The sequence below is a fragment of the Pollicipes pollicipes genome, unplaced genomic scaffold, assembly GCF_011947565.3.
Source record: "Pollicipes pollicipes isolate AB1234 unplaced genomic scaffold, Ppol_2.1 Scaffold_4002;HRSCAF=4701_pilon_pilon_pilon, whole genome shotgun sequence".
Taxonomy (NCBI): Eukaryota; Metazoa; Arthropoda; class Thecostraca; order Pollicipedomorpha; family Pollicipedidae; genus Pollicipes; species Pollicipes pollicipes.
The window spans coordinates 12,246,272-12,258,221 of record NW_023596420.1 but is presented as its reverse complement, the minus strand read 5'-3'; the positions used below and the strand labels follow the sequence as shown (position 1 = coordinate 12,258,221).

The 11,950-nt window shown below is 55.4% G+C and overlaps 1 protein-coding gene across 1 annotated transcript in view; it reads right to left on the bottom strand.

The window, feature by feature from the left end:
- Positions 1–705: 705 nt before the first annotated feature.
- The window catches only part of LOC119094102 (C-1-tetrahydrofolate synthase, cytoplasmic-like), a 50,391-nt gene continuing 39,146 nt past the window's right edge, over positions 706–11,950 (bottom strand). The window contains 6 exon segments of the mRNA XM_037217177.1: positions 706–897; positions 1,218–1,370; positions 1,756–1,882; positions 4,060–4,068; positions 4,106–4,255; positions 8,396–8,499. Of these exon segments, the coding sequence (XP_037073072.1) occupies positions 808–897; positions 1,218–1,370; positions 1,756–1,882; positions 4,060–4,068; positions 4,106–4,255; positions 8,396–8,499 (633 nt within the window). The 3' untranslated portion in view covers positions 706–807.

Here is an 11,950-nt window from a genome sequence, read left to right as displayed (position 1 = left end):
GACGCACCACTGGTCACCGGGCACTTCCGCAGGTCATTGATCTTTTGGCACACAGACGGGCGACTGAGCGGTTGTCAAGTGCTTGAAATCGTTGAGGCACTTACTCCAGTGCCTAAGACGACACAACTGGTGAGCACTGTGACGTGACGGACCGTGCCCAGGGCATGGCGATGGTACCTTCCTCACGGAGCACACTTCAGACCCAGGCTTACGACGGCTGAGGCCTCTCTCAGTGTGGTAACAGATGCAAAATAATCGGGCTCCGTCCATAACGTGCTGAGTACCCCAGAAATTAGTATCCCCTCCGCTTAGCTTATCTGCGACACAGCTTAATGCACCCCATTGTTTACAGATGTCCACGAGACGAAAGTGACGCGATCCGACAATTATCATCCAAACCTGGCACCGGCCCACAAATGCCGCTTAAACATGCTTCGGAAGGTACGTACCACGCCGAGGCACCACGGTCCGGCGTATTCACCAGCTGGCAATGCCCAGCAACCGACCTCCTACTCGCTCCACCTTCTACCAATATCAGCCCACGAGCCCACGGCTTCGCCGTTCCACCACTCCGAATCATCCCCCACCTTCTACCAATCTCAGCCCACGAGCCCACGGCTCCGTCGTTCCACCACTTCGAATCATCCAGCGCTTCGCGCCGGAAGACATCGGCATCAGCCCCGCGCCGCTCGGCGGCGAGCAGCACGAGAGGCAGCTGCCGGCGGGCGGCGGCGCCCGCAGCGACCCGGCGCGGCACCAGCGACTCCGCAGGCCCGGGCCGGCCACAGGTGGCGCCACCGGTCCGGCTTAGAACAGGCCCTGCACGTCGCCGTTGTCCAGGTCCAGGTCGACGTCGTAGATGCAAGGCCGAGTCGGCAGGCCGGGCATGGTGCTCATCTGGCGGGGTCGGAGTCAGGAGTCACAGCGGCACCGGGGCTTCGGCACACGGCGCCCCCTCTCCGGCCTCACAGACAGCACGGACAGGCGCCGTATATCCATAAGATGCCTAACAGATGCAACAGATGCCATCCATGTGAACAGATTGCCTAACGCACGTCATCACAACCCAAAACGGCACACACGCTTGATTTGAATGCGCGTAGTCTTCGTGTCGCCGCAGTCTTCAGCCATAACAATACCAGCATTGTCGAACCTCGTCACACATCCCCACCCGACGCCGTCGTCGGACGACGGCGTCGGTCCGCAGCGGGACGTACCGTGCCCACCAGCGGGTACAGGAAGCCGGCGCCGACGCTGGCGCGCACGTCCCGGATGGGCAGGGTGAAGCCGGTCGGCGCGCCCTTCCAGCTGGGGTCGTGCGACAGCGACAGGTGCGTCTTGGCCATGCAGATAGGCAGCTCGCTGAAGCCCTGGCGGCGCCGTCGGCGAGCGAGGCGGTCAGGCGGGCAAGAGACGGACACCGAGCGCAGCCGCCAGACGCTTTGCCGGGCGTACTACCCATTTACATTGTGCACATTTTGCGTCACGGTCGGCGCGGCACTGGTTAACACAACACGGTCGTGGTCGTAACGTGGTCTAGGTAACTTTGCAGCATTATTTGTATAGAATGTACGATCTGCGCACCGCACGTGGCCGGACGCCGACAATGGCACACGATCACGATGCAGGATACTGAGCAGCAAACATATTAGGCAAAACAGCGCGTCCGCTGTGAGAAAATAACAGTACAACTAGTACTACGTGAGTTACACGTGGTGGCGGACGAGGACTATAGTCGAGGCGCAGCAGCCGTACCTGGCGGGTGTAGCGCTCCACCTGCGCCTGCGCCTGCTCCGACAGCTGCACGTCGTCGGCGCCGTAGATCTGGCGCGCGATGATGCGGATCTTGTCGACGATGGGCAGCGTCAGGTCGTAGAGGAACCTGGCGGCCGGAGTAGCGCGCTCAGCGACCCGCCCGCCCGACAGCCCAACTGAACTCACACAAGCGCGCGCGCACGCACGTACGTACGCACGCACGCACGCACGCACGCACGCGCGCGCGCGCGCGCACGTACACACACACACACACACACACACACACACACACACACACACACACACACACACACACACACACACACACACACACACCCACACCCACACCCACACCCACACCCACACCCACACCCACACCCACACCCACACCCACACACACACAGTCGGCGACCAGCACCCTACGTTTTGCGATGGTGAAGTGTTTGACACCGGTAACCATTCGCAACCGTAACGAGTGGGGAGTGCTCTATGATGGTCATGATCATGGTCATGATGAGTGCTCTATGATGGTGATGATCATGACGGTGAGCTCGGCGGAGGTCGGGCTGGAGAACTGATTGGTCGAGAGATTAAAACGACCGGCCACGCCAAGAATCGTTTCTGACAACCACGTCCAAGGGAGAAGCATACCCTCCTAATTGGTTTGATATATTTGTATTTTAAATCGCTCTGATCTTCATGATATATAATCCTTCCAAATGTTGGCATAGTATGGCTGGCAGACACGTAGTCACACTGTCATTGTGTCAGCACATTTTAGTTCGTAGCAATATGACCGAAGACAACCCGAAAAATAATGTCCTTGTATGTTTTCCATTTATCGGGTTGAAAACCTCACTTTGGAATCAGAGCGTCTGCTCGTCCGAGCCCAAATAAAATCAGACGGCATTATTGGTGGGCCCGATCTGTTCCAGGGCCGAGTGAAGCCGCCTCTCCCTGACGGACAATAACGGCCAGCCTTCCAGTTACATGGTTATGCACCAGTCAGTTATCTGACAAGTAAGACAAACGAGCGAGCAGCCGTCCTTCACAGCGGCGCGTCTCACTTCACAGCGAAACCAGGCAAAGGAACGGGAATGGCCGGCTCCATACTTGAACAGGACACTCGTAACAAGCCACACAAAAGCGGTCTGAGCTGTGCGGCTCGTGCTTCGCTGCAAGCCGCGAACGATGCGCGCTGGCACATGCCACATCGGAGCGGCAGGTAACGGTGGCGAGCGTGACTCAGGAGCCCGTGACCGGCGAGCGGCGTGATCCGGCGTGCGGCGGCCCACGTGGGACGGAAGTCGCCGGTCTGGTAACACACCTGAGCTGACACTGCCTATTGACTTTTGATTATTTGTCCCGGGTGACTTTCGCCTTATTACCCCCGACTCACCGCCTATTGACCTTCGACTGGTTTTAGGCCGCGTCGAATGCGATGGTCATTTATTATTTGTTCGGTGAGTCGTAGGCCAAGAGGTTGTAGTGGTTGTGAGGTAAGGTCAAAAGGTTGGGTGAAGCCAAATGGTGGTGAGCCAGAACAGCTGCGACGGCTTTGAACTGATTGTTCTGCTCCAATACAGATGCTGAATGAGGCACGTCAACTAAATTGAAGTCTCTGGACCATCGATGACCTCGCCTCTAGACGTCTAACGGTAACACTAATCTGATCATGACAACTGGGCTTTGACACGCACCCATTTTTTTTTTTGCGAGGAGGGTAGCGTTTAACTCGGGCCACGCATCTCCAAAACCGCTGATCTAAAACTACCGTTCGAACATGCTAAGTCAGACATGGGTTTGCTGATTCACACAGGCTTGCCCACAGACCCACGAACTGACCTGAAGCTGCCCGATCGCTGGCCAGCCGGCGATGGGCAGCTGAAGCGCCGGGACTGGCATGCAGCTGCTGGGATGCTGAGCCGCGCAAGCTGAAGCTGCTACGTTGCTGGCACATTGCGACACAACAGGGCTGACCTGAAGCTGCTGGACTGCTGGTAGGCGGAAACTGACCTGAAGCTGCTGGGCTGCTGGTAAGTGGGGACTGGCCTGGAGCTGCTGTGCTGCTGGCAGGCGGGGGCCGGCATGAAGCTGCTGGGCTGCTGGCAGGCGGGGACTGACCTGAAGCTGCTGGGCTGCTGGCAGGCGGGGACTGACCTGAAGCTACTGGACTGCTGGTAGGCGGGGACTGACCTGAAGCTGCTGGGCTGCTGGCAGGCGGGGACTGACCTGAAGCTGCTGGGCGGCTGGCAGGCGGGGACTGACCTGAAGCTGCTGGGCTGCTGGCAGGCGGGGACTGACCTGAAGCTGCTGGGCTGCTGGCAGTCGGGGACTGACCTGAAGCTGCTTGGGCTGCTGGCAGGCCAGCTCCACGGCCTCGGCCAGCTGGCGGGCGCCGGCGCCACCTCCGCTGAAGTGGGTGCAGATGACGGCGTCGGCGGCGCCCGCGGCGCGGCTCAAGCGCTGGATAAGCTCCAGCTCGGCGTCAGTGTCAGTGCTGAGCGATGGACATCAGGGCAGGTCAGGTCAGGTCACTTGCTTTGGCAGGGTGACACGTTCAACTGAGAGGGTCACTTGCTCCCTCCCCAGTCGACGTTGAGAACGCGCGCACACTCCCATTCCACTCGATAGTACCCTCCACCCCTCCCCTCCGAAAGTACCCAGAACCCACATACCACACTGCTACCCGCAAGCCCGCGGCATCCTCCAAACACGGCCGGTATGGCGAGAGCTGTGGTGAATTTCATATAAAACCCGAACTATATCCCAGCCCATTTACAAATCGCACTATGTAGACATGTGAACCGCACAAAAGCCAATCGTACCATAGTACCTCATCGTACATCTTACCACAGAATACCACTGTACCTCATTCTTGCCACGCACGTTTGTTACGTCGCTGACTAGCGAGATGAGTCGGTAAAAACTAGAGAAGTCTAGCCCATGCACTCACACGGCTCAAATCAGAGCAGTCTACCCAATCTGCCTCATTTTCTGATGAAACCGGCCAACGGCGGTAACGTCGCCACGTCCAGTCCCACTGCCAGCGCAGGTGGCGGGGCCACCGGATATGGCGGGAGGGGGGGGGGGAGGGGGAGACGAGTCGACATGCCGTCACCGGGCGCGCCAGCCGACCCTGGTGGTGGACTCTGGCCCGGGGCTGGGCGGCCACACCGCCAGACAGGCCGCACTTGAGGCGGCCGGTGGCGCGCCGCCCGGCAAGAGAGCGCGGCCACGGGCGGGGCCGGCACCAACGGCAGTCCGCCGCCCTCCTGCCGAGACCTGTACACTGTCGCCCCGGGCGACGGGCGCCGCGCTGACCGGCCGGCTGTGGGTCAGAGCCGGCGCAGTCTCCGTCGGGGGCTAGGTAGGATTTGGGGTCGGGATCTGGGTCGAGGTAGGTCACGGTCGGGGCTGGGGTCGGGGTCGCGGTCAGTGTGGGCAGATAGGCGTTATGACCTGAACTCCCCGGGACACTCTCAGTCTAGGACGTCTCCAAGGCAGGCCAGCCACGCCGGCGGCCGTCCGGGGCTCACGTAGGAAGCGGTGATCCCTTAGTAATCGGCCATGGGGGCCGGGCGCCTGCGCCTGTCAAGAGTGCTGCTCCCACCAACGGACTCTGCTGACCAATGAAATGTCCGGAGAACGCCGCTTTTTGTGGCATAAATCGTGAATCCTTAATTATGGGGCGTTCATTTGTGCCTAGACAAGATTTTCAGAGCGATAGAAACCAGAAAAATTTCGTAACGCAAATTTATCGCGTTACACAACCGTGATGGAACATCGAGTTTACGGGCACGCACGCAGACGGGTGAAAGTGCAGAGCAGGCTGTCTAGTATGTTACACCTTATGTGTTATCCATGGGTGAACATCCAGGGTCGTATAGGGTATCTGACTAACACAGCTTACACAGGCCGCAAGTTTCTGTCAACGGCATGTTAGGGCACACAACTTTCGAATTACTACCGATACATGTCAAGCAAAGCCAAGGATGTCATATTATCGTATTCCTTGAATGTTTCAACGCTCAGATATCTACAGTCAACGCACGGTTCTGTTTAGAGGAACTGAGTACGTTTGATATTTTGCATCCGAATAAATCTGAAGCCCATTGTTTACCACCTGTCCAGAGACAAGCGGAGCTTAGGTCAGAGGCTAGAGCAGATGGTCTTCACGCAGGAGCAACAAACTGTCTTGTATATCGGCAAAATGGCCGGTACTCGCTGGAACGCAAGTTAACTTGAAGACTACGCTTGTCACAGCTCTGGACATCTTTGTTATCACGTCACCTTTCGCTGAGTTCAAAACGTAATGTAACTTGTGCTGTAGGCGTGATTCAAATACATTATCACGGCCGTAGCCCGACCATATTGCACAAAAAGTCTACACCGGGAGCGAGTACCTTGATTTCAGTCGTTGGCCTTCACTGATCTCTAGTTTTTTAGACTCCAGTCCAACATTCGCACGGAGAAGGAGCTCGCCGTGACCAATACGCCCGCTAAGAGATGCTTTCAAATGGCACATTGCCGTACCCAAAATCCTTTCCGGGACTCCCATTCTATAAATCCGTCAACTGCTTCAATCGCATCTAGTTACTAGATTACTCGTGAGTGTCAACCCCGTTCGTCACGACGGCTGAGGGTTCGATTCCATGACCTGTTTTCAGGCGGAACAAAAGTCAAAATATTGTGGAGAAGAACAGATGAATCCTCTCACCCTGGAATAGTATGAGGGTCACCACCTCGGGCAGCACTTTGCAAAGTGCCCAACACAGCCAGCCCAAAACAAACTGACTAACTCCAGCGTGCTCATTCTGGACATCGCAGTGAGCCACCAGGCACAGATCAACACCGTGACTTATGTGCCAACCAATAACTGAAGCCCTCCAAAAAAGCTCACAGCCCTTCACATCAAACCCGACTCGCTTCCGGGTCAGCCGGACGGACAATGTTCTTTTGTGTGCGTGTGTTTAGGGGGGGGGGGGGGGACGGACGACCTTTCGGTTCGAATAGCCGCTGTCGTCGTTGCTGGACGCGTCACCACTTATTTGGCTTTTTTGCATACTAAACCCACCGTTGAGATCAGTAAGCTAGGTAAGCCAGATGAGACACCTTGGGACAGCCTGCAACAGTAACAAGAACGGGCACAATATGACAATGCGAACAGAGGGAACGCCAGACGTTAACACACGCGCGCACGCACGCACGCACGCACGCACGCACGCGCGCACGCACGCACGCACGCACGTACGCACCCAAGCCGTTTCGTCGTTGGTAGCAAACTCTCGAGAGTCTTTACCACGAGCGGGCCTCATATCCGGGCCGGCACATGATCAACCCCTTAGTGACCGGGGAAAGGGAGACAAAGCTCGGGAGTTGAATTCCGTCTGAAGCGGAACCACGCTGCGATACATGTCTGCTGAAGAGTATAATTCCACCGTACGTCGCCTTCCACCTCTGCATGAACTGAACACCAGAAAGCACAGCACCACACGCGATGACCACAGTTCCCAACGATCAGCATTTATGCTCAAAAACATCAAAATAATTTGCGGGAAGTGTCTGATTTCATGTGTCAGAACTTCCCAGGATATAACCTTATAGCCAGGCAACAAAGGCGTTCGTTCGGGCCCGCGCTTAGCAAGCATGAGGAGCCGAACGATAAGCGCGGGTAACCAGGCGCCCAGCCAGGATAGCGTATCAGTGTATTTGCCAGTGACCACCCACCGAGTGAGTGGTCACTTTGGCCCCAGAGGCGGCGTGTTGACACAGCCATCAGCGGCGGCCGGTCCCAGCTCGGGCACAGGTCGGCTGGCCGGGCCGACCGCGGTCCGTCCTCCGGAGGCGGCCGCGCGGCGGGCGCACATCCGGCCGGCGGCGCGTGAGCCTGTGACGTCACAGCGGAAGTGGTCGGCCCGTCCACACGGCCGGCCGATGACGCCATGGTCCGGACACGGCGGTCCGCGGCGCGCGCGGCCGCGCCACGCCACGCCCGGCCACAGGAAGTGCGATAAGCCCTGCGCGCCGGCTGCGAGATGTGCGATTTCGGCGAAGTGACGTGCGTTGTTTGCTGTTGGTTAACCTGAACATGATGTCAGCGTTTGGCCGCGTTTGACACGAATGATTCAACGGCAATGAATAATTCTGTGAAACTTTGACATGGGGAGGGGGGGGGGGCCGACGGGGAATACCAGCCAATCCCCACATCAGGTTTGCACAGGCCATTAAGGTCTGTTCACACAGGCGTGACGCATCATGAAAGCGTGACGCATCATGCATACTTCGGGGTGTTCAAATTGAGTCCAAACGGCACTAGCTCGGAGACTCTATATCGTGTTAACCCTGTCACATGTGTTCAGCCTTCACACCCTGACCCTGGGTGCCGGTAGTGTAGTGTTTAACGCGTCTGCGTTCACCACTGCGCGTCTGGGAAACCAGAGGTACGGGGTTCGATTCCCCGCGGTGCCCGCCCTTCCTGCCAGGGTGAGAGGCAGGCGACGCCATATAGCCTCAGCAGCTGAGTGTGTCGTAAGGCCCCAATAACACACACAGACACACACACACCCTGACGAGCCTATCAGCAAAGCCATGAAGCACATACCCGCTGCCGTCACCAGCGCCCGCCAGCCGGGCTCACCTGAACTTGTTGATGGCGACCACCACGGGCACGCCAAACTTGAGCGTGTTCTGGATCTGTTTGTTGAGGTTGGCAAAACCCTTCTCCACGAGCGCGGTGTCCTCCTGCGGCGGAGAGCCAGGTCAGAGGTCAGAGACGCGCCGAGCGGCTTCGGTGACTCAGCCCGAGCCTCACTCAGGACACGAGACAAGCATGGTGAACAACGGACAAACGCTCACGCGCACCAGGCTCATGGGCTCGCAGTGCGCCCGCCTAGTCCGCCGCGACTGGGCAGACTTAGGCGCGGAGGTACGGACGGACTATATCCACCAATCAGCGCAGCAGATTGATGGCGAATGTCTGGCCGAATACACACACATATAGAATGAACGCTTCGCAATGTCAACCGACGTACGAAAAAACATCAGACGTTGCTACAGTTACCCGGTCGCATCCTAAAACATATATCATTATAAACCTTAGTATGCTGAGGTATATCGTAATGCTGATCGCCAGGAACTGGACGCTTGTTTTTCCAATATTTCTAACCTGGTAACGCTCTGGCCACTACGCACCACATGACGAAAACTACGCACTGTCCCCTTGCCACTGGTACCCATTCCGCGAAACAGGGATACATCCAGAGGTGTAGATTCGCAAAATGAGCTATTTTTTTATTATTTTTGGGGTTTTGGGCTGGATTTCCAGGGAGTCCACCCAGCCAAGCAGAGCTTGTTGCTGGGAGAGCTATGGGGCTGACCAGTGAAAAAGATGCAACCTGCTCACGAAAAATGCGCCATTACATATATATATATATATATATATATATATATATATATATATATATATATATATATATATATATATATAGTATACGCATGACCATCCGCAGTGTACAATATCGACACCAGCGACCTAGGCTAAGTCAAAATTGTCAGATTGTTCGTCTAGCGAATTGCTATAGGGCCGTTCATGAATCCTGTTTTATATGGAGGGGGAGGGGAGTTTTGATGAAGCGTAAACGAAGCGTGTCAAGGGAAGAGGGTCAACAGGGTAACAGAAACTTCAGGTGTGGTGCAAACCATGTCACAGCCTCTTAAACAATATATTTAAACCTTCCCGCTCAATTGTAGGCTAAGCAGGCGTTACCTAATGGGACGTGACACTTTACACAGTGTCACCAGCGGAGGAGATTTCTCCCAACATGACCAGTGCCTAGCCATGGGGAATTGCCGAACTGTGTAACGTAACTTATGGCGACAGAGATAAGGAACGATTTGAATTCACGTTACAGGCCATGGCGCGCTGAATCAGCCCCGGCAGCACTGGGATGGTGCCCGATTTTTGCAAACAATAAATTCTGGCCACGATGGCGCGTATCCCAAGCTGGTGCCGCAGCTGACGCCGCGCAGGCCTCGCCTGCAATGAGTCGGCGCCCCTGCACCCAAGCTGGCACAGGAAACGCATTTTCAGAAAATGGAACGCGGCCAGCAAAGGCTTCCCACGGCGTGAAGCTGCTGCTCGGCGAGGCTCCAGTCACTCACTGTCGCCCATGGCGGGTCATTTCGATCAATCCATGGTGTCCCTTTCAGGGTCTTACACATGTGGGGGCGTGACCTGCATCTCCCATACCTATCCCCGCCATCACCACTCATGGGCGAAACCAAAGGGGAAGGACCTGAGCGAGCCCTCCGAGCAGCCCGCGGCGTAAAAAGACGTGTCGTGCGCCTTGCGCCGGCACAATCTGTGCCGTGCGACATCGCGGGACATATCTGAGCCACGACCCCCACTGGCCGGCCTCGCGTTTGACGGCCGTTGGTCTGGGGGCGGCGTCAGCCACTCGGGACGGACAGCCTGCCCGGCAGCCCGAGCAGCCACAGCAGGAGCGCTGCATGCCAGGACATTGATCCAGCCAGCAGCCAGTAACCCAGGCGTATACCGGAGGCGGGGTCGTGTCTCGCTGATTACCGGCGCGCTGGGTTCGAATCTTCAAACGCGCACGTTTTCCGCCCTATCAGGAGTCCAGGGGTTAGCTGCGCAATGATGAACGGTCAGCCTAGCAGAGCACGCCACGCCTACATCACAGCATTGTCCAGCACGGAAACGACCTGAGACGGCGGGGTAAAATTAAAGGGAATGTTCCACATTTACGAGGGGGTTTGGACTGAAATAGACTTATTGAAGACCTAATGCACTTCACGGTCATGCCCTTTTTAAGACCCAAAGCCCTATGGTTCCTGGGTTATACGCTCGCAAGAGTGCGAGAAGTCTTATTGGGGGACTACTTCAAAGTCACCTTGGCATTGATATCGTCATAGAAACGTCATTGTAGGGTTGCCGTTATATTACAGGTTGTTTTCTGCTTATGGTCAAAACAGCATGGCCGCTAACACATTCGTAAGAGCGGTGATGCGGCACGCATGATACAATCAACGGAAGGTGATTGGCTGTTGGTAACAATTTCGCTACTGAATGCGTGTCGCAAACGTAAGCGTGAGCACTTTCGGGTTGCGCAGCACTCGTCGCCAGCGGGGCATTTTCCATATTTCTAAACCATAGGCCAATGTTATAAAAAGAGGATGCCACTGTCCGCAAGAAGTACAGCTCCCAAAAAGAACGGCACTCTCCCAAATGTTATAAAAAAAAGAAGACGCGACGGCACATCTGACTTTTTCTGCTGCTGGCGGTTTTTCTTCTTCTTCTACTGACGTATTTCTTACATACAACTCGATTGCAGCCTTGTGCACCGGAACAAAGCACCTTGCGCGGGTTTATGGGTTAGCAAGGCATTATAACTTTAGGAAAACATTGCAGTAATTATATATATATATATATATATATATATATATATATATATATATATATATATACATATATATATATACATATATATATAATATTTAGCACACATTGTGTGACAATGAGTTGTATTACCATGAGCCTACGTTGGGATTTTGTTTTGAAGGGAGCTCACAAGGAAATGCGGTGTTATAGCCGAAAACCTGTACGGATATTGCGAGAAAATCTGCATGTGTCAGTCATTGGGGCTTTACGACGCACTCAGCTGCTGAAGCTATATGGCGTCGCCTGCCTCTCAGCCTGGCAGGAAGGGCGGGCACCGCGGGGGATCGAACCCCGTACCTCTGGTTTCCCAAACTACCGGCGCCCCGAGAAAACCTGCATTTGGTAGTCCCGTGGGTTGCGCAAGTGTGGGGTCACACCTAGTTGATATTGGAGTGTGAATCAGGTGCTTGAAATGGGTGTGACCATTGGTGGTGGGTGCCAGTGGCTCGTATTGATCTTGATGTGATGGAGAGTGTGCGTGCGGGGCTTGTACTTCTGAGAGAGAACATTGTTTAGGCATTCCTTAAATCCAATAACTCGCAGTAAAATGTGACACATTGATACCTGCCTCTATGTTTCGGTTTGTTTGAACATGACAAGGTAGTGATCAGCAAACTGAAAGAAACACTAGCACCCATGCTGCAGGGGTGTTCAAAGGCAATTTTCTACTTCACTATGATCTTGCCAACAATTTGAACCCATTGAGGTATTACAGCATATAATTAAATCATT